The sequence below is a fragment of the Lissotriton vulgaris genome, chromosome 9 (assembly GCF_964263255.1).
Source record: "Lissotriton vulgaris chromosome 9, aLisVul1.2, whole genome shotgun sequence".
NCBI lineage: Eukaryota > Metazoa > Chordata > Amphibia > Caudata > Salamandridae > Lissotriton > Lissotriton vulgaris.
The window spans coordinates 30,856,686-30,880,006 of NC_141697.1; the positions used below are offsets into that span (position 1 = coordinate 30,856,686).

At 47.3% G+C, this 23,321-nt stretch overlaps 1 protein-coding gene across 3 annotated transcripts in view; it reads left to right on the forward strand.

Annotated features, from left to right (window-relative positions):
* Positions 1-23,321, forward strand: part of STRN3 (striatin 3) — a 1,097,014-nt gene that overhangs the window by 1,065,959 nt on the left and 7,734 nt on the right. For all 3 annotated transcript variants that reach the window (XM_086936977.1, XM_086936979.1, XM_086936980.1), the window contains one exon: positions 8,555-8,641. In XM_086936977.1, the coding sequence (XP_086793103.1) occupies positions 8,555-8,641 (87 nt within the window). The remainder of the gene's footprint in view (positions 1-8,554; positions 8,642-23,321) is intronic.

A 23,321-nucleotide genomic window follows, 5' to 3' on the forward strand; every position in this document is an offset into this window, starting at 1 on the left:
TTCCCACTCTGTGTGGGATACGGTGGTGCAAGTGCTGCCTCAGTGCCCAGAGGAGGCCCGGGCCGTGCTCTCCCGCGCAGTCGCGTAGGGTAGAGACGCAGCGAAGTTTACCATCTGCTGTGTTCCGGATACTATTACGCACTCGGCAGTATGATTGCCACATCAGTAGCCCTTCTGCGCTACGCCTGGTTGCGTTCAACTGTTTTTTCTGGGGATATCCAATCCACACTTATGGACTCTCGCCTCGCCACCACCCGCCCTGACAGTCTGCCTTTCGCCCCTTTACTGGCTATGGAAGGGCTGCCCCACTACGTCCCGCCCACAGCCATAGGCTGACGCAGGCTGTTCAGCCCCAGCGCGGCGGGAGACGTGGGAACCACGGGCGTGGTTCTGGTGGCCAGCAAGTGGGCCAGTCCATCCCCACAGCCCCCTCTGCATCAGGCTCCAAACCCTCCTGGTCTGACCTTACAGGTCCACCAAACATCAGTTGGCTGCAGGATCCGCCATCACCTCCCCCACTGGCGCACCACCACTTTGGGCAGGTGGATTCTGCAAATAATCCGAAGGGGCTACTCCCTCCCCTTCAAGACTACCCCTCACTCCATGCCACCTCAGTACAATTGCATGTCGGAGGATCACCTCGCCCCTTCAACATGAATTTTCGGCCCCCTTGTCCAAGGGGGCCATTGAGCGTGTTCTTGCCCTAGCCCGCCGTTTGGTGCGGTACCACATGGGGGTGGTGTTGTCCGTGAACACCTGCACTACTCTTCACCGGACAGAGGGAAGGAATGCCTTTAGTGCACGACGGATCACCCAGAACTCCAGTGTTTACGCTAAGGAGAGAGTTTACTCTGTACCACACTGTTTGCAGACAGTGAAACACTCATGAGAAAAGCATCAGAGTATTAGAAAGTATCTACTAAGAACAGTGTACAGTCTGTGCAACACTTACCAAAAAAAACACACTATCCGTTTAAAATAACGAAGGTGGTGAAGATCATACTTTCTGCAGTTTTTTATTCTGTGGTGAAAGCCTTACAGATACTGCCCGTCTTTTGAAGTAAAAGCACGTGTACATAGGTTAGCAACTCATGCACACATTATTCTATGTTAAGTAAAAATTGTCATGCTGAGACTATTCTGTCTAATACCTCAAGGCTGCTTAAAATACTTAGCATCCACTATGTAGAATTTTTGCCCTGTTGGAAACGTTTTCTGCAGAACAAAAAAACCTTGTGTGGAACATAATGGAAACACGTTGTCAACTGTCATCTGCACACAGTTACTCTTCAATACAAAGATGTGTTCAATACCTCCACCCACCTATGGTGCACTAGAAGCACCTGCGTTTTGTTAACAATTACACCCATTAGCTGGGCACTGGCTGTACCAAATTAGGTGGAAAAATAATGTAGTTACCCGCCACTATGTACACTATAAAACAAACTAGCACACTCCTTGGATGATGTCATCAATGATGTAATTTGAGATGCCATTAGTGATGTCATAAGTGAAGTTATATTTGAGGTCATCAGCAGTGCAGGGCGGGGTGTAAGTTATAGTTTGCTCTGCTAATTAGAATTAGTTAATTACGTTTTTTTTTGTTTTGTTTAGAATGTTAATGTTACTGACCTATTCACCTAACCATAACGTTACTTTAACCTTTGTTTTTTCAGTGAATATATATATATATATATATATATTTTTTTTTTTTATTATTATTATTATTTTTTTATTTTTTTTTACATATTTGAATCCATGACAACGGGGATTTTCTGTTACTTACTTGCACTCTCCATACATTTGTTTGATTTATCTTGCACAAGGAGTAGTGTCTTGATGGAATTTTAATGGCAATATAATTATTTATAATTATTTATTGGCTTTTAACTTTTTTTATTTCTTTATGAAGTTCTTTTAGCCGTTGCCATGAATTTGTACAATTACATTTGATTACTGAGGTTTTACAAGTTGTAAGTGTTAAAATGTATTTTACCGCAATTCTGAAAGACATGCTAACTACTTGTATGTTGTTTGTGCAATACCCGCATTTATGCTGCAATACGATGTTTGTAACACTTTGGAAAGTATAGTATTTTTTTGCTTTCCATAACATGTGATGGCACTTTTGCACTTTAAATGGGTGGTCAGCCCTCGTGACGTTGTCATGTGATCAAGGCTATCTCTAGCCGAAACGCGTCATGGCGGACTGGTGCTGGGCTAAAAATTAAATAAAAGGAAAATTTGCACCTTCCTGGGTCTCGCTGGTTCCGGTTTATCGGTGTGGCTGTACACGCTGCGCTACCTGCTCTAGGAACTCGGACATAATTAATATATATATATATATATATATATATATATATATATATAGATAGATAGATAGATAGATAGAGATAGAGATAGATATAGATATATATAGATATATATATATATATATATAGATATATATATATATATATAGATATATATATATATATCCGCTCTGGGAAGATATTCTAAGTTAATTCCTAACGTTGTATCAGTATTTCACATGAAAACCATCTATTCATCTTCCCGCATTGTTTGAAACACCCAGAATGCTGCTGATAAAGCATTACATGATTTAGATGTGTGATTAACTAATATATATTACTTGGAAAATGAATAAGACGACTAAACAAAACTGTAGGGAAGGCTATCTCTAGCCGAAACGCGTCATGGCGGACTGGTGCTGGGCTAAAAATTAAAGAAAAATTTGCACCTTCCTGGGTCTCGCTGGTTCCTGTTTGTCGGTGTGGCTGTACGCGCTGCGCTACCTGCTCTAGGAACTCGGACATACCTCATTTCTACATCCAGGATTGCTTCCCCGGACTTGGTGAGACCCCTTCGCGTTTTGGGCAAGCTGCGGCAAGGAGCATTGTTTCTTCAGAACTTTTCAAAATCTCCGTGAGGAGACGCCGCCACGCCCCAGGGAAAGCGGAATTGTTTGGAGGCATGCTGAGGAAAGACCGGAAGCAGTTCGGGGCACCGGGTCAGCGTTGGCTGGTCGGGAATCCTGAGCTCACGGACCGAGTACCAGCAAGCCAAGACGGACTAACTGCGGGAATACCTGTGTGAAGTGTACAGGATCGACTCCGAGGAGCATCGCCGGGTAGGAGTTCAATTCTGTTGTCCGCGGACACGTTGAGGGGGCGTGTGGAGGCACCCAGGAACATGTTTACGGACCCCCCGGCCGGGTAGTCCGTTCCCAACCCTAGTTCCATCTGCATGCCTGAACAAAGTACTGGTATTAAGGAATTATTCAAGCGGCTCGAAAAATGTAGCAAAAGCGAACAATCCAAGTGGTGGGAGCACACCTCCTTAACGGGTTACTTAGAGGTGGGGCGGGTGCCGCGAGGACTGCGCATCTTATTAGCACCCTCCTATGAAAAACCCGACCCACAAATGCTTGCAGATTGGGCGCAGTGTAACCTTGATAATTCCAAACGCCTAATGGGTATACTCATCCAGTATGCAGAAAGTGACAGAATCAAGCTTTTGGATGAAATTGCCCAAATTAATGCTGAAATTGACAAACTTCCTCCCTCTCCTGAACTCACAAAATATAGAGAGGAAATGAATATACGGCTTAAACGTGAGGAAGATGTCATCAAAAAGAGAAAGGCGTACAAGTTTCAGCGCGACAGACTGGATTATGAAAACGGCCAGATCTTTACGTTCGCGAAAAGGTATGACAATATCAAGCAGCGGCGTAACAATAACATCACTGTCGCTAATACCAGCACTGGCACTACGGCAACCACAGGACAGACTGAGGTGTCTTCGATCTCGAGAGACAGCTCACAGCTTGAAAGTGAGTCTGACACGGAAGCCAGGCATCAACATTGGTCGGGGTTTCGCAAATTTACCCCTGCGCAGGAAATGAAAATAGTCCAGCAGGATCGAAAATCAACCCTGCGCTCAGGAACACCGGCAGCCGCCGCCAGCGCGCCAACAGGAAACGCGCAGAGAGGCGGAAAAGCAACAAACGCCGCAAACGTAGGAGGCAGGCAAAGGAAACCACGTTCCAGATGGCAGTGGAACAAGGCTCAGCCAGCTCAACCACAGTAGTAAATCCCATTTCTGACTCTAACACTAATGTTCATGCGGTTATAAATTTGACTGATACTGCTCTGACCCCGAAAGAGACATCTATTTTATCTTTAGGACTGTCATATAGCCCACGGGGTGACTTTGATTATGCCACAACCAAGATCGACATGTTCAAGTATGTACGTAAACTAAAACTGCGCAAATATCATGCAACACGTACAGAAGTGGATTCCGTCACTACGATTGGGACTCAAGATGCCGCTCTTGTCCATACTACAATCAGTGGCTCTAACGAACCAGTCACAATAGGAGCAGCCCTAACGCAAGAACTCTTGGAACTCCAGGAGGAGGAGCTCCCTGGTCATAGGAGAGTCAGATAGCGTTGGGTGGTGAACCTCTTCCTACACTCTGTCAGACACCATTCAAACTTAAATCCAAATTTTGCCCCCTGATGGTCAAAGACAATGTGAACATATTCCATGAGCGTGTCACCTTACAATTGAAGGATTTGCAGATCAAAAACTCTCATGCATCTAAACGATACAACTACAGGGACAGTGAATACCACAAACTCATAAGAAAAGCTCAAGGCAAACAAACACTTGGTTATAAGACAATCAGATAAAGGTGGCAACGTGGTCTTATGGCCACGTAAAATGTACTTGGAAGAAGCCCTCAAACAGCTCAACGACAAGGACTGTTACAAGCGTATCACTATGCAGGATGCTCTTTTAGCTAGGAATGAAATCTATTCCAAACTGTCTGCCTGGAGGAGCAAAGGCTTGCTGACCATGGATGAGTATAAATTTTTAAAGAAGGACTACCCAGTGACTCCGGTAATATACTTCATCCCTAAAGTCCACAAGAACTACCAGCAGCCACCAGGCAGGCCCATCATCTCCGCATGTAAAAGCCTGTTGGAAAATATGAGCAAATATATTGATTTCTTCCTACAAGATTATGTAAAAAACTTGCCTTCCTTTATCCTTGACACGAGTGATTTACTTAGGAGACTTATCGATTTTAGATGGAATTCCAATTATATTCTGGTGTCCATGGATGTTACTTCGTTATACACCAGTATATTCCATCAAGATGGACTGAAAGCCATCCAGCATTTTCTTGGAAAGAGGGAAGCCTGCTTCCATGAACATTCGAAAATGCTGTTAGACATGATCTCCATTTGTTTAGAAAACAATGTTTTCCTATTTACAAACAGCTATTTCTTCAGACCAGGGGTGTGGCAATGGGGGCCTGCTTCTCTCCCAGTTACGCCTGTTTGCACATGGGGTACTGGGAAGAGCAGGTCCTGATGGCGGAACACACCGTCACCATGAACACCAAAGTGAAACTCTGGTCAAGGTATATTGATGATCTGTTCTTTGTTTGGGATGGGACTGAGAGTGAGGTGCGGAAATTTATTCAAGAACTTAATATCAATAACCTCAACATCTATTTCACCAGAAGCATTAGCACTCAGTCCATTGTATTCCTGGATGTGGAAATCTTTGTCCAGGACGGTAATCTACAAACTAGACTGTATCGTAAGCCCACGGCGGGGAACACTCTGCTGCACGCTGGTAGTCACCATCCAGCGCACCTGATACGGAGCATCCCCTACGGTGAGATGCTTCATGTCAGGAGAATCTGCAGCAGTGAGGAGGAATGCCGGCTGGCACAATCCCACTGTAGGGCTCGTTTCCTTCAAAGGGGCTACAAACCTGAGATTATAGATAATGCTACACAGAGGGCCAACAAAATAGAGAGGTCAGTACTCCTGGGCTCAGGAGTTGAAAGCCAGCAGCCTCCCACCAATAGATCATGTGAGGAGACTAGATTGATCATTGGCTATAGCAATCAGCGCAAAACATCCATAAAATCATCAAGGACAATTGGTCCCTGATATCTAGTGACCCTGTCATTGGCCCTGCAATGCCTAAATACCCTAGCATTACCTATCGCAAAGCCCGGTCTATGCAAGATAGCCTGGTCTCTAGTAGCCCAGAGGTGATCACAGGTTCATGGTTAGATGATAGCAAGGGATTTTTGAAATGCTCTACCTGCAAAGCCTGTAAGCATGGTACTAGCAAGTCGGAGGTTCATACACCACTTTCACCTTTCCCAATTAAAATCAAACAAAAATTGAATTGCAAATCTGAATTTGCAGTTTGTTTTGGAATGCCCGTGTGGGCTTAGATATGTGGGAAGCACTAGGCCACAAGTCCACAAGCGAATTCTACAGCATTTGCGTGCTATTACTAATGCAGATGCAGCATATCCGGTTGCCAGGCACTTTGAGAAAATTCATGGGAAAGATGCCTCCGTTTTGAAATACTATGTGATAGATTGTGTTCCCCCCCAGAGGAGAGGAGGTGATAGAGAGTCCCTACTTCGAAAACTGGAGACTCGTTACATCATATCACTTGATACTAAGGCACCGCAAGGGCTTAATATGGGGGAGGACTGCCACACCTATCTATAGTAACCTGTCTACCTTGCTAGATGCACATTGCACTTTTTTCCTCAGTACTGTGACTGTCCTGTAAATATGTATTTGAACTAGAGAATAGAAAGTATACCATGCATCCTGGACCCTCTCTTTGACCTATCTGTATAAGATTGTTAACACCATCGATGCTGATGCTATTCTCCCCCGGTGCTGTAGAATTGGAAATCCCATTGTTCATGACGAGCTCAGATCGTCATGAGTGTACGAGAGGTGTACCTCATGACGAGCTGAGCTCGTCATGAGCCTCGATGGGGTTAATAAGATGAATGATTCCACATTTTTGCACAATTTCACGGTAGCACTTTATAGCCATTTGACATGTTTTGCACTAATTTTGCGTATTTGCACAATGAAATTAGTACCTCTTTATCTCAGTACTGTTGTACAGCCCACTTGGGCAGTATGCTCTTTACCATATTTGAATCCATGACAACAGGGATTTTCTGTTACTTACTTGCACTCTCCATACATTTGTTTGATTTATCTTGCACAAGGAGTAATGTCTTGATGGAATTTTAATGGCAATATCATTATTTATAATTATTTATTAGCTTTTAACTTTTTTATTTCTTTAAGAAGTTCTTTTAGCCGTTGCCATGAATTTGTACAATTACATTTGATTACTGAGGTTTTACAAGTTGTAAGTGTTAAAATGTATTTTACCGCAATTCTGAAAGACATGCTAACTACTTGTATATTGTTTGTGCAATACCCGCATTTATGCTGCAATACGATGTTTGTAACACTTTGGAAAGTATAGTATTTTTTTGCTTTCCATAACATGTGATGGCACTTTTGCACTTTAAATGGGTGGTCAGCCCTCATGACGTTGTCATGTGATCAAGGCTATCTCTAGCCGAAACGCGTCATGGCGGACTGGTGCTGGGCTAAAAATTAAATAAAAGAAAAATTTGCACCTTCCTGGGTCTCGCTGGTTCCTGTTTGTCGGTGTGGCTGTACGCGCTGCGCTACCTGCTCTAGGAACTCGGACATAATATATATATATATATATATATATATATATATATATATATATATATCCGCTCTGGGAAGATATTCTAAGTTAATTCCTAACGTTGTATCAGTATTTCACATGAAAACCATCTATTCATCTTCCCGCATTGTTTGAAACACCCAGAATGCTGCTGATAAAGCATTACATGATTTAGATGTGTGATTAACTAATATATATTACTTGGAAAATGAATAAGACGACTAAACAAAACTGTAGGGAAACAAATCAAAGGTACATAGCACATGAAAGAAGCGAACAACAAGGTTTTTGTTTTTTGCTAATGCATCATAAATGGACATGTGTATATATTTGGAACTGTCACATGATCATCCACCCATACCTTCACTAAACATTGTATGGGTATTGACTACCAAAAAGAAGTGTAGGTATGAAATACTGCTAGAAAATGTATGCACAAAATATGATTCCAAACGATGATTCAGGCTAAAAAAGAAACCTGTAACAGTGATTTTGTAGCTTGAGGTTAACTTGTGACCCGCCCACCTCCACAGGAAAGGAAGTGGGAGGAGAGGGGAAAACATTTAAAATTAAACTAGAGGGCAAGTTTTGGGGCTCATGGCCAATGTCATCAGGAGTCATGTAGCTCTGCCAAAAATGTTTTATTTTTAAACACATACTCGACCACTTGATTGCTGAACACTGCCCAGGGTGAATGTAGAATGGTATCAAGCATCAAAATCATGGTTACGGGTACCATTCTTTAACTTTTATTACTACAACTGTTAGACATGCAGTAAGTGCAAGATAGAGGACACGCTGCAGTTGTTTTAATTGTTAGACTGATTTCCATTCACCATGCAATTTACCAAGAAGGCCATGGTATAGTGTTGGAAGAAATGTTGTGGTCCAATAGATAAAATGGCGAGAAATTTTAACATACAGATTTTATTTTTTGCTTTTGTATGAATATCACAACTTTTGTTTATATTTGTTCTCAGGTAAAATGATACATTCTATGGTTGCTCACTTGGATTCTGTGACCAGCCTAGCCGTTGACCCTAATGGAATCTACTTGATGTCAGGAAGTAAGTCAAACTATATTATTGTTATAGTTATTATCCCTTAGCACTTGTGTACTGTCATAGCTTGTTCCTTGTCCTTGCCTTTCCCCTTTCTCACCCAGGAAAAGAAAGTTGGATTGAACAAAAAGCTACAGCTGTAATGGGGTGTACTCTACAGCTCAAATAGATATGCTGGTTCACATGTCCCTGCTAAATTAAAATAGACACTATTTTCATTTATTTCATTTCACCCAAAGCCTGAGGGACTTAGATTGGCATGCTTCTTTTAAAACTCAATTTCTACTTTTGGCATCAGTGAAGAACTTAGAACAAGTGCTTAATTTGAGCCGGTGGTTCCCGGTACTCAGCACCGGCACTTAATTGTCAATACCCGCACTTATGACAGTTTGCCACATGGTGGCACAGTCTGTTTAATTTAGAGATCAGTCCAACAGCAGTTGTTTATTGAGTCAATATACATTCAGAATGAATACCTGCCTCCCAAGCCATTTTGACATCTTTGGAGACCTGGAATTGTCACGATTGTAGGAGTGTGATGGTTAGTAGTTGGGTTGGCACTGTCATTGGCAGCTCTGGCAGGGGCAGTGGGTGGTGCAAGCTTCAGTTGGGAAGGCCCTGGCATTTTTTCTTTACACAAATTAAGCACTGTCTAGAATGCTTTCATAACAGAAAATTGAAACTCATTTGTAATGGCAGGAGCAAACAGCAGATAGCACGACTTCAGAGTTCATTGAATTGCGCAACACACAACCGAATAGATTTATTTTTCTTCAGCATGGGGTCTTTCACATATTCACATGGTTGAATCATCGTCGGGCTGAAAATTCCAGGTAACTTTGTTGCAGTAAACTGTTAGAATTGTCATATGCTTTAAAAGTGGTGATTGTTTAGTAGCACATCTACCTCATTTGAAACAATCTGAACTTCATCCAATGACCAGCCCCAGGCAGCCGAAGCCCTTCAAGAGTTTTATGGGGCCGTTGGGAAGGAGTCCCTACTGGTTCCCGAAGGCCGGACCCACCCCTGCATCAGTCAGGCCCCTTAGATACACAGATGGATCTGGACCGGTTATACAATCTCAAGTGGAGCTCGGACCTCCTGTATGCCTTTCCGCCAAAATAACATTCCTGCCCAGTGTTCTCAAGAAGATCTGGAACAGCTGGGCCCAAGTCATCCTTGTGGCTCTGGCTTGGCTTTGCAAATTTGGTGTCCCGAGCTGTTGAGCATGGCCATCGGTCCTCCGATCAGGCTGACCCTTCGGGAGGATCTTCTGTCGTAGCAGCAGGGGAGGGTTCTCCACCAGAACCTGTCAATGCTCCGCCTTCATGCTTTGAGATTGCACGGCAACAATTGACAGCTTTCGGCCTGCCACCCGAAGCCTGCAATGTTATCTTGGCAGCCAGGCATCCCTCCACCAAGACAGTTTACACCTGCCATTAGGGCAAGTTTGTGGCATGGTGTGCAGGGGAAAAAGTTCCCTATTTCTCCTTCCACTCTCAGGTCCTTAGGTTTATTCTTTTTCTTGCCCAGCAGGATTCTGCTGTGGGCACCTTAGAGGGTTAACTTTCTGCAGTTGCCAGATCAGCCATCCCTTTTCAAATCCCCTGTTGTAAATAAGTTCTTGAAAGGCCTGCAACACATTTCCTTCGTCACCTTTGATCATGCCTCAGTGGGACCTTAATCTAGCGTTCCTAATGTGCCCCCCACACACACCCTCTTGACCCATTGGATAACTGTCCTCTAAGGCTTCTTACCATCAAGACGGCCTTTCTGGTGACAATAATATCTGCCTGGAGCGTTCAGTGAGCCACAGGCTTTCTCATCCAAGCCTGAGTGATAACTCGCTATATAAATCCAATATATAATACAATACAATACCTGAGCATCTACCCAGACATGCTGGTACTTCACACTAGAGCTTCCTTTCTGCCAAATGTTGTAACTCTCTTTCATTTAGGCCATCCATCACCATGTCTACTTTCACACTCTGCCACATCCCTCTAAATAAGAGAAGCAACCTTCACTGACTGGACCAAAAAAGATCATAGTCTCTCTACAGTGACCTCTTAAAAGTGTTCTGGATGGACGACCAACTCTTCATGGAGGTATGTCCGAGGGAAGAAGGGAAAGGTTGTGCAGAAGCAGGCTATCTCCTGATGGATCATGCTTTGCATTAATACTTGCTATGCATTAGCCAAGAAGCAACCCCCTGAGGGATTTTGTGCTCATTCCACCAGAGATAAGGCTGGGACCACGGCGTTAACATGCGGAGTTCCGTTCCTAGATATCTGCCAGGCAGCATCGTGGGTTTCTCTACATACATTAACGATGCTTTACTACCTCGAGCGTCAGGTCCTGTGGGACGGTCATTTTACTTGTTAGGTGCTGCAGGACTCTCTAATGTGTAACTGTTTCACAGACCCACCTCCAGGGAATTATTGCTTGGGTATTTATTATAAGGTAAGGAATCTGTGTCTAAGAGGTCTCTATCAGATGAACGCATTTCAGTGTGGTGGTCCGCATCACTGCACTGAAATGCATTGTCACGCATTCTAGTGCCTCCTCAGCAAGCCGGAGCGCTGCTCTAAATGCACCATAACTTAAGCTGAAGTGCCGGTCCGACAGGCTTGGGGGCTGACTCCAGCTGCTCGCAGGCAGTCCTAGCTGCTCCGGTAACAATGTAACAACTGTTCACACATGATTATCGAATTCTTCACCCAAGACACACTGCGACTGACGTCAGTGTGTCCAATGGATCGTACTGACGCAGTCAGTTAGGTGAGCCGGTTAATAGGCAGTCGGAAGACGTCCACCCGCCTGTGGCCGCGAGTCGAACGAACAGTAATAAATGATTTTTTGCTTCTGGCAATGCCGCGCAGTGGCAGGCAACTCACCGCTGCGCTGTAAATCAAATCAATAATCGCGGACTAGACCTAGGACGCCACCAGTGGCCAACAGCTGAGAGAGCCTACCGGGTGAGGCGCCGTGTGAGAAGGTGGCCTGATATGCAGTGCTCACTATTCTAGTGAACACTATGTATCAGTCCAGCAACCCTTATTGATGATTGATTGTAAGTCAACCTTATAGACCAGCTATCCTAGTAGCATGGATACGAGCAGTCTAAGGCTAAAGACTCGAGAGGGCGTGTTAAGCCAGCTGTTATACCACACATATACCCCTTTAACACCCAGTGAAAGGACACCACACAAGTGTCATGAAAATAAACAGTGTATTTATTAAAATCACAACAGCCCTGTACTCTTTATGAGGACAGGGTACTAAGCACAACACAAAACTCTTACGAAAATACTTGTTAGCACAGTATATACAAATGCCCGAGGGGCACGGAAAACCATATAATCTGAAAGTGGAATGCGAAATTACTAGCAGGTAAGTACAGTACTAATAGGCTTTTGAATCGCTAGGACTTGACTATAGAATCGTTAGATTACTTCTAGGAGACCCAGGGGACTCGGGTGCAGAGTGTGCACTCTCACGCGTGATGCGGGACAAAGTCTATGGTAGCTAGTAAATTCAAAGTTAGTGTTCTCGGGCGAACCCGACCTGGTAGGAGGAAAACGAAAGTGGATTCTGACCCTTGGATAGTGAGGCTATGCTGGGGCACCGAAATGCCGAAGTTACCTAGCCCAGGGGCTGCAGCTGCATATGTCTCAAAAGACGTCGGGAATCCTCGTAGACGGACCAGGAGCCTGGAAGAAAGATGCTGGCAGGCGACCAGTGAAGAGAGTTCGAAGTGATCCAAGCCTGGATCTTGAAGAGAGATGACACCTGAAAGCAGAGGGGACCAAGTTCGTGACTACTAGCCAGTAGTCAGGTGGCACCAGGAGGGCACCGGATGGTAGTCACCTCGACTAGGTGAGTGGGTGACGCTGGGCTCGCAGATCTCACGGACCAGGAGGCGTTGTCGGCGACCTGGATGGAGGAGCGAGCTGTCCCACGATGGATGAAGCTGTGGGCATCGCTGGACCCAGGATTGGGCAACAAAGCCTTGGCAAATTCAAGCCCACGCGGTGGACTCAAAATGGCGTCTGGAGTGGACCAGGAGGGTCCGGGGTGCTCCTCTCTTGGAAGGGAGCAAGGGCCAGTCTGGAGCAACCAGACCAGCAGCAGTGATGTCGTCGGGCGTCGTTCAGAAGGCCACAAGCCAGCCGGCTAGTAGCCAAACAACGCGGTGAGCAGCAAAAAGCAGAAGGGCCCCGCGCAGATCGTGGAGATGCTGGAGGGCTGATCTTCGGTGCTGGAGCTGCTCAGGGTCGGGGCTTCTCGGACCCCAAAGCACTCACCAGAGGGACACTCGGCGGGCTTGTTGTGAAGAAGTCGTGCAGTCTTGGCGATCGTCGGTCCCTCGAGGTCTCGTCGCACTCACGGTTCTCACTTGGCTGTAGAGGTGAGTAGAGGTCAGAGGTGCCAGGGAAGCCGGGTCTCGTCGAGCTGTGTCGTCGGATTCCTGAGGAAGGACTTGCAGCAGACCGCAGTGTTCTTGGTGGTGCCTGCGGATGCAGGGTGACTACTCCTTAGCCACAAGGGAGAATCTTGAAGAAGAAATCTTGATGTCCTTTCGCAGAAAATCGTGTCTTGATTCCAAAGATGATCTAATTTGAACAGGGGGCCCGCTCCTATCTTTATACTAAGAAAAGGGGCTGACCCGTTGACTAGGTCCTGCCTATGGGTGGGACTAGGAGGGGGGTGGTTACACCCCTCTCCCATGCCGGACTTTCCCCAGGCCAGGGGCTGGTGTGCCCCTGGAACTGGTTCTGACCGGCCTATGCGTAGTGAGCACCGGGGTGCCACTCAGCAGTCACCTTCCTGTAAAGCCCTGCCTACCCAGGATACACAAAACCCTGTCTGGGACGGTGCTAGCACCGCCCTCGACAGGAAACCCTTTGTCCAGGCTCCCCTCGCTGGAAGGACTCCCAGCTGCAGGGGGTCAGACTCGTGTCTGTGGTGGCAGCATCCATTTTGTGGAGCTGAGGCTTCGTTTAACTTTAACCGGGGTTCACAGTTACATACATGTCGTGTCCCTCTAGAAGGGTGGAATGCTAACCCCGTCGCCAGAATTGGCGAGGGGTTAGTATTCCAATTCGTATGACACCTTACTCGACATGTTTTGATAAAGCAATACCAAAGATAGCATTTAACCGCGAGGATTATAATGCACTTAAGAGTATATGGTATGCGTTATCATGGAACAGCTATTAGGACTTGGTTCCGCAAGCTGCAGACAGGCTCAACTCATGCCAGAGCACCATCTCACACGCTTCCAAGCACTCTGCCTTCAGGATTGTTAAGGCCTGCCATAGGAGTGACTGATAGGAATCTGTGTGTCCATTTTTAGGGTTAGATATAGGTATACTATATCTACAGCAAAGGGTGATTACACGACTTTGCCCCAGCTGTCATGCAGCCAGTTGTGTCAAATTTAGGAGGCCAGCCAGGGGTGGCATAATACATGCTTCAGCCCCTGGTAGGCCCTGGGTACACCTATGCCCTGAGTTACAGGGTCTGATAAGGTGGCCCAGTACCAATTGGTAAATGCACCTAGGGTACATATTGTAATTTAGAGAGAGAACAGCCAGGCTGTGGGTCTGATTGGCAGGCCCACAGCCAGAGAAAGTCGTAAACCAGTGAAACAAAAGCAAAAAATCTGGGTGATCATAGGATTGCAGACCCTACTCTCCTACACGCCGCGCCACTGATCGGAGTAGTTCCTGTTTCAATAGCCCCCCATAGCAGCATAGTCCAGGCTGTGCAGCTGAACTGACCTGAATGCCTGGCATTAGACTGCTGTGGCATGCAGGAGAATCTGAGTGGTACTGATAGTGCACCGCGCACTGATTGGTATAATTTTCCATGACGCCATTCGTCAGCCAGTCACACGATCACAACAATAACTTGAGGGATGATGGATAAAAGGCTTGGGCATTGCACACATTTTGAAATTAATTACACTGTCTATGCAGCTGGTAACTGTATGATATTGTTTATTGGCAGGGCACACTCTTTTAATGCACTCCTGCCTCAACAATCTTGCTGGCTCTGTCACTAACGTGTGCGTCAGTCAGCCCGACTACTCAAACTCTTCTGTGAGGCTTGCCCAATGCTGGTCAGTGCTGCCTGCGGCGGCACGCAATCTGCGAGTCAGTAATTGTTGTCTCTAAATCACACCAAATGTCATACAAATGATTTAAAGTTAGGCAATCATATGCAAACGCTACGGCATCAGTGTGTTACACCAAAACTGGAGCCTGTACACGTTCTTTTAAAATCTCCAGGGAGTAAGGCAGGGTTGTGTATTGGCCCCTTTTCTTTTTTCACTATACACAGAGTAGAAAAGGCATTAACAGCGGCCACCAGGGATGTTCCCCTTTTTGATAATCGAATGCTACCACTACTGACTTACGCAGACAATGCGGTTGTAATCGCTAGAACAGGGATTGGTCTACAAAGGCTCATAACACATATGTCTCCTTCATGGATTCACTTCAGCTACAAGTGAACCAAACTAATTCTTTTGTATTAATAGCAGGGGTAACAAAAAAAAGAAAAGGTACTGCACTTTCGTGCAGAAGTGCAAAAAATTGAGGTAGTGTTTTCCTTTCCCTACTTGGGCATCCTTTTTGATAAAGATCTGTTATGGGCAAAACTGGTGGAGGAGAGAAAGATGGTAATGGAGAGGGATATTGGTGCTATAAAAAGCTTTGTCAGAAAATTGGGTGCAAAACCCCTAATACCGATAAAAATTATATATCAGGTGTTGGAAAACGAGGCAGCATCTGTGAGGCCTGCACAAATAACATGACTACATTTGTCCTTCACTGGGATGCAATCTTCGCCGAGCGTTGAGGGGCTATTCTTTTTAAAGCCTCAAGAAACTTAGGGTGGGACTTAGCTTTGTGCTGCGGGCGAGACTGCGCTTCTTCAGCAGCTCCCCCAGCACCTATTCACACTCAAGGGTGACCCCTCTCCTCTGGGGGCCACCAAAACGATCTATTCCCCATGCCTTTCAAGGCATTATGGGGCGCTTCATGCTCCTGCTGCTGAATAATAGATGAGCAGCTCTCCCACTATGCCGGGAAGAGCCGCGCTGGCGCTTCGCCGGTTTCTGGGGCCTCAGTGGTGGGCCCGGTCCCACCTGGACCCCCAGGTGAGCACAATCAGCTCGGGGAGCACACCCCCGGCCGCTCCTCCTCTTTTCTGGGGCCTAGGCCCCTCGCACCGCTGAAGGTCTTTCCTTGGGGGCTCCGGTCCAACGCGGGACCCCGCTGTCCTCCTTTGTTGGAGGGCAGCCTGGGGAGCCCACCCCCAGCTGCCCCCGTCGACTCCCCTCGCAGCCAGCACTCGTCTGTGCTGCCGCGGGAGCCGGCCGATCACTTCTGGTCTGCCCGCTCCGTGCAAACGCGAGGACTCCCACAGTCCCGTTGGGACCTCGGGGAGTGCGGTGGCACCCCCCCGGCCTCTTCCTCTTCGCTGGGGCCCGGGGATGGGGTCCCGGGCCCCTCATCCTCTGTATGGGGATGCACGACGGCGCGCCCATCATCATTTTCGTTGGGGGCCAGGGTGGGCTCCTGGCACCCCATGGGGGCATTGTCATGGGGAGCACGACTGTGCTCCCCAGCCTCAGTCTTCGGTGGGGGCCAGGGTGGGCTCCTGGCCCCCCTGCAGGGCACCTTCATGGTGACCTGACCCACCCCGGGGGCATCTCTGAGATCGGCGGCGGACCCCCACGCGCTTCGTCGCTGGTCTTCTTAGTTGTCAAAGGTCGCCTACCTTCCAGGGGCCATATCTCAGCCCCTGGGGAACCGATCCGCCCCATTTTTGCGTCTCCTCGCTCCTGGTGGCGTCCCCAGCCACTGGGAGCACTCTCCTTCGCCCTCCGGCTCTCCAAGAGGGTGCATTCTGCAGGAATCGATCTTCAATGGCTCCCTGCTCCTCTCTTCTCCCTGTGCAGAGGCCTCTTCTTCTGCGCACCGGTCCTGGGCTCTTCTTCTGGCGCTGTTAGGGGCATGGGGGGCAGTCAGGGGTGTCCTCCTTCCAACTGCCCATTGCAAGGCTCCAGCACCTTTCGCCTCAGCAGAACACACCCCAGAGAGCTTCTCTTCCTGTGCAAGTACTTTTTAGGAGTGGAGTAGGGGGCTGGCAGGAAGTCTCTGTGTGTTCTATCAAACAGCGACACAGCACTTCCCTGCCCCTGCTCCCTCCTTCTTGTCCAGCCTCTGGGTTTGTTCAAACATGGCGTCGTCAAGTGTTTCTGGTCACATGGCCTCTGAAACCCAACTCCTTCCCCCCTCACTGCCATTACTGTGGTTCAGCTTGATGCCAGGCACCCAGCAACAGCGGTTGATGGATTGGCTTGTAGCTCCACCTATCTCCCTTCCTTGGAGGGAAGATCTTTGCTCAGGGAAGAAAGGGCATTATTCTAACCTGCCAGGGCCAGACCCCAGCCAGGGGCTCGGAGAAATATGACATTTTTGGATGACCCAAAAGCAGTACAAATAAGACTTTGGACTCTGCAGTATACTTATTTTCACCTGCACTACAATGGACTTTAGTGCATGTCTGGAATCTGTAGGCCTTGTGGAAGTCATTCTAGCCATGGACTCCACATCCCCATAGGAGAATAAGGAAGTGAAAGCACAGTAAAACACACTGACTTGCCCTGGCATGTTTCTTTCCAGTGTATAAAACCTATTCCATGTCACCACCCAATTCGGCATAAGTCCTGCCACACCATTCAATTTGTACCTGCTCCTAGATTGCGCACACTAGGAATCTCCCCTGCGCAGCCACTACACTGCGCACACTAGGAATCTCCCCTGCGCAGCCCCTACACGTGTGCACACGCATGTACACATGTGTCTGCATGTAAACAGCCCGGTGCCCCATCCTCCAGCTGCTGCGCAGCGGCCTAGTCAAGCCAGGGGGACACCAGTAAAATCTCCATGCAGTCTCCCTCATTATGAGTTCACTGTGGATGAGTCCCAGATTGAGGCTCCCCCACAGTAAAAGCTCAACAATTAGGTGCTCAAAAAGTGAAAAATCCGGGCGGCCCCTGGTGTCAGAACCACCTTCTAACATCAGGCAAGAGTTAAAGCAGCTGCGATCTATGGAGCTGGGGTGTGGAGTATGGTTGCACTGACACCACTACAAATTACTGTAAATGTATACTTTAAATCTGTAGTGGGTTTACCTCCCTACCTGACCAATGGGATTTTACACTCTGAACTGGATCTACCTTATATCTCAGACTACATATGGTTAGCTCCACTCCTCCTCTGACATTCAATCTGGAGGAGAGATATAGTTCCACTGAATCAATCAATATTAAGGAGCTTCCTTGAAATGGACAAATGGAAGATGACTAGGTGGCTTAGTTATGTAGTAAGCGCTAAGGGAGATCGGTCTCCACTGACTTTTTAAAGATCCCCTAGCTTGCAAGAAGGTTCCCAAACACAGGGTTAGTGATATGTTTATGTTGATGGCCAAGTATAAACGTTATGAACACCATAAAGAGAAATATGCAGCCTGTGTATAAGACCTCAACCCACCATTAATTGGAGAAGGTTTCTCTTCTCTAATTAATGTACATAGGATGCAACATAGATTAATACTACTAAGTTTCGCACCAACTTGATTACTCTGATGTTAGGTTACCCGGAAAAAATATTTATCCAGTATTATGGGTGTCTTTCATAGATTCACATGCCTGAATCATTCCCCGTCGCCGAGAGGGGAGTCCCCGGTAAATAGAAAAGTAATGTCCTATAGACATACATAGAGAAAGTAGGCCTAAGGGCCTTGCCTTAGTAGCCTATCTATGTCCTTTTATAAAAAGGACCAAACTCTAGAAGGTAGCCAATCAGCTACCACCTCCCTCTAGAACCTTCCTGCCAGGAGCCTCAGTCTCTCAGATTTTCTACCGCACGTTGTGCTAGGGAGTCTCCACCTGAGTTCTCCAAGATTTATCTCCTTTTCTCTCAAAATTTGGATATTTCTTCTAATAACAACAATGGCTGATCAACAGAAGAGAGGACTTTTCAGAGCCTGTTCATCCTGTGGTAAGAAAAGACTGCACGTCGATGACAAGCATGAAACTTGCCTCTACTGTCTTTATCCTGATCATTCTGCTAAAGAATGTAGAATATGTAGAACATTCTCTACAAAGACACTTAAAGACAGGGAAGGAAGACTGCTCCTCTGGTTAAACAGACTAAAAAACAGAGATGATGCAGTATCTTCAGAGGACAGAGAAATGGCTTCAGTTTCCTCAAAACTGTCCTTGAAGAGGCCAAGGGTTGCTTCCCCTGGCCCTACAGACGTTCCTCCAAAAAAGACTACCAGTAAGTCTTCTGAGGTAAAATTTGTCACGTCTGAAAAGGAAGTTCCCAACTTCAGAAAGCCATCTCAGTCATCGACGACGAGTTCGTCGACGCTTTCTTCACGAAAGACAGCCTATGTCTCCACATCGACGACCACAGTCTCAACGACAATGGCATAGTCAGCCTCCGCATCGACGACGACTATAACTCAATCGTCGACGGCGGGTAAGCCACTGTCATCGATTACACTTATAAAAAAGCAATCGACGTTGCTTAAAGTTCCGTCGACTGCACCGTCGGCGACGACACCGTCGACGACGAAACATAAACTGTCGACGCCTGCACCGACGACGAAGACGCCATTGAAACCAGGCGCATCATCGACGAAGACATCGACGACAGTAAAAGCATCGTCGACGTCGAGGATATCGACGGCGAGCAAGCTGTTAACAAAGGCGCAGTCGACGACTACACCGTCGACGACGAAGACTCTTGTCGACGACTTCACCGTCGACGTCAACACAGTCGACGACGAAGATACCGTCGACGAAGGAACCGTCGACGAAGTAACCGTCGACGAAGGAACCGTCGACGAAGGAACCGTCGACGAAGGAACCGTCGACGACCTCATCGTCGACACTAGGAAAACAATCGGCGTCTGCACCGTCGACGACACAGTCGACGACGACATCGTCGACGCCGTGGGAAAAATCAGATTTAATTCCCCCAAAACGGAATGAAAAGAATCAGATTGCGCCAGAACTAACATCCCCAAGTAGAGTACAAGGATAGCTCCCATCTTGTCTCCTACAAAGTGATGAATCTGAAGACGACCACTATGAGCAAGCTACAAGTCCTTCAGATCTCATTGTAAAGTGCCAGAGCACAGATGAAGATGATGTGGTCTTTACGGAAGAAACCGTACATACACAGGTCCAATAACAAGTCACTCCTATGGTTTGCCTTCCAGTTTCTATTGTCTCAGATCTCCAATTCTTGATCACAGACTACAAGAAACATTTCCCTGAATCACCAGCGGCACCTTCAAAAGAGAAATTTCCATTATCATCCAAGCTGCATCCATCTCCAAAGACAAGACCACCACCTCTGGATCTTCCTCAGGAGAGAGAACCACTTCATCATGTTCAATCCTCGGATGACGACGGTGAGGAACCAGAAGAAGGGGAGGTACGAGATGATCTCTCTTTTCACAAAGATGATGAGGATTATATCGCTCATTTTCCAGCCACACCTGAACCTCAGACTTCAGAATCCCCCCCAGTGGACATTGGTGGATTCCACAACTTGGTGGAAAGAGCAGCCACAAGATTCCACATGGCTGTAGAATCACAAGAAACAGACTGTTTTCTTTATGATTTTAAAGATCCGATCAGGAAGACAACCAGATCTATTCCCATAATAGAACACATATGGGAACAAGGTCAGCAATTGATGCAAACGCCAGCATCGGTCTCTATAGTGGTGCCCAGACTGGATAAAAAGTATAATGCACCAACAACAGCAGCTACCTGCCTTAATGCACATCCCAAACCAGATTCTGTAGTCACACAAGCGGCTCAAAAGAATTCTAGAAATCCATCCTCCCCACTGTCCGCACCACCAGACAAGGAGGGCAGGAAATTAGACAGCATAGGCAAATGCTTTTCAACTACGTCCGCAATGACTGTCAAAATAGCTAACGCCATTGCGTTGATAGGCAGATACAACAGACAATTGTGGGAAGACATTGTCCCATACCTAACAGAAATACCAGAAGACTCAAAGGAGGAAGTCCAATCCCTCCTAAAGGAATGTCAAATGTCAGCATCGGAGATCATCGATTGCGCAGTAGATGTCGCAATGACAGGATTCAGGCAACTGGCAGGTGCAGCAGTCTTAAGGAGACAAGGGTGGCTCAAAGCAACATCCTTCCGCCAAGAAATCCAAACTAAAGTATTGGATATGCCCTATGTGAGAAATTGGCCTGATATGCAGTGCTCACTATTCTAGTGATCACTATGTATCAGGCCAAATGACCCTTATTGATGATTGGTTGTAAGTCAACCGTAGACCAGCTATCCTAGTAGCATGGACAAGAGCAGTCTTTAGGCTAGACTCTAGAGGGCGTGTTAAGCCAGCTGTTATACCATCACATATACCCCTTGAACACCAAGTGAAAGGGCACCACACAAGTTGTTATGAAAATAAAAGAATATTTATTTAGAACACAACAGCCCTGGACTCTTTATGAGAACAGGGCGCTAAGCACAATACAAAACTCTTATGAAAATACTTTAAGTCGCACAATTTACACAAATGCCCGAGGGGCACGAAAAACCATATACTCTCAAAGTGGAATGCGAAATTACTAGCAGGTAAGTACTACTCTATTAGGCTTTGGGATCGCTAGGACTTGACTACTGAACCTTCAGATTACTAGCAGGAGGCCTAGGGAGATCGGGTGCAGAGTGTGCACTCTCACGCGGGATGCGGGACAAAGTCTATGGATGCTAGATTTCGTAAAGTTAGTGTTATCGGACGAATCCGATTAGGTAGAGCTGAAGCGAAAAAGGATCTGGACCTTTGGATAGTTAAGCTATGCTGGAGCACCGAAATGCTCAGGTTACCTAGCCCAGGGGCTGCGGCTGCATAGGTCTGAAAAGACGTCGGGAATCCTCGTTGCAGTCTATGGAGCCTGAAAGAAGTTGTTGCTGGCAGGCGACCAGTGTTGAAGTTCAATGGGATCCAAGCCTGGATCGGTGATGGAGGATACCTGTAAGCAGAGGGGACCAAGTTCTGAATCACTAGCCAGTGATTAGATGGGCACCAGGATGGCACCGGATGGAGTCACCTCGACCAGGACAGTGGGCGACGCTGGGCTCTGCAGTCTCTCGGACCAGGAGGCGTTGTCGGCGACCAGGATGGAGGTGCGAGCTGTCCCACGAAGGTATCTGCTGTCGACGTCGCTGGACCGAGGATTGAGGCAACAACTCTTGGCAAATGCAAGCCCACGCGGTGGACTCAAAATGGCGTCTGGAGTGGGCCAGGAGGGTCCGGGGTGCTCCTCTGTTGGAGGGGAGCAAGGGCCAGTCTGGAGCAACCAGACCAGCGGTGTTGTCGTCGGGGTGCGTCGTCAGGAGGGCCACAAGCCAGCAGGCAAGTAGCCGGACAACGCGGTGAGCAGCAAAGAGCAGAAGGTCCCCACGCAGATCTCGTGGATGCTGGGGGGCTGGACTTCGGTGCTGGAGCTGCTCAGGTTAGGGCTTCTCGAACCCCAAAGCACTCACTCGAGGATCCCTCGGCGGTCGTGCTGGATAAGCTTAGTGCAGTTCTGAAGATGGCCGGTCCCTTGAGGTCTCGTCACACCCACGAATCTCAGCTGGGCTGATGATGCAGGTTGAGGTCAGAGGTGCCAGGGAAGCTGGGTCTCGTTGTGCTGGTCGGTCGGATTCCGGAGGAAGGACGTGCAGCAAACCGCAGGTTGCTTAGTTGGTGCCCGCAGATGCAGGGTGACTACTCCTTAGTCACAAGGGAGAAATCTTAGGAGGAAGTCTTGAGTTCCTTTCGTAGAAAGTAGTTTCAGGATTCAAAGATGATCTAATTTGGAAGGGGGCCCGCTCCTATCTTTATACTATGGAAAGCGGCTGGCATGCGACTAGGTCCTGCCCATGGGTGGGACCAGGAAGGGGGGTGGTTACATCCCTCTCCCATGCCGGACTTTCCCCAGCTCAGGGGCTGGTGTGCCCCTGGAACTGGTTTTAGCCGGCCTATGCATAGTGAGCACCGGGGTGCCACTTGCAGTCACCTTCCTCTAAAGCCCTGCCTACCCAGGATACACAAAACCCTGTCTGGGATGGTGCTAGCACCGCCCCTGACTGGAAACCCTTTGTCCAAGCTCTCCTCGCTGGAAGGACTCCCAGCAGCAGGAGGTCAGACTTGTGTCTGTGGTGGCAGCATCCATTTTGTGATGCTGAGGCTCGAGTTAACTTTAATCGGGGTTCACAGTTACATACATGTCGTGTCCTTCTAGAAGGGTGGTATGCTAACCCCGTCGCCAGAATTGGCGAGGGGTTAGTATTCCAATTCGTATGACACCTTACTCGACATGTTTTGATAAAGCGATACCAGAGTTGGCATATAACCGCGAGGATTATAATGCACTTAAGAGTATATGGTATGCGTTATCATGGAACAGCTATTAGGACTTGGTTCCGCAAGCTGCAAACGGACTCAGCTCATGCCAGAGCACCATCTCACATGATTCCAAGCACTCTGCCTTCAGGATTGTTAAGGCCTGCCATAGGAGTGACTGATAGGAATCTATGTGTCCATTTTAGGGTTAGATA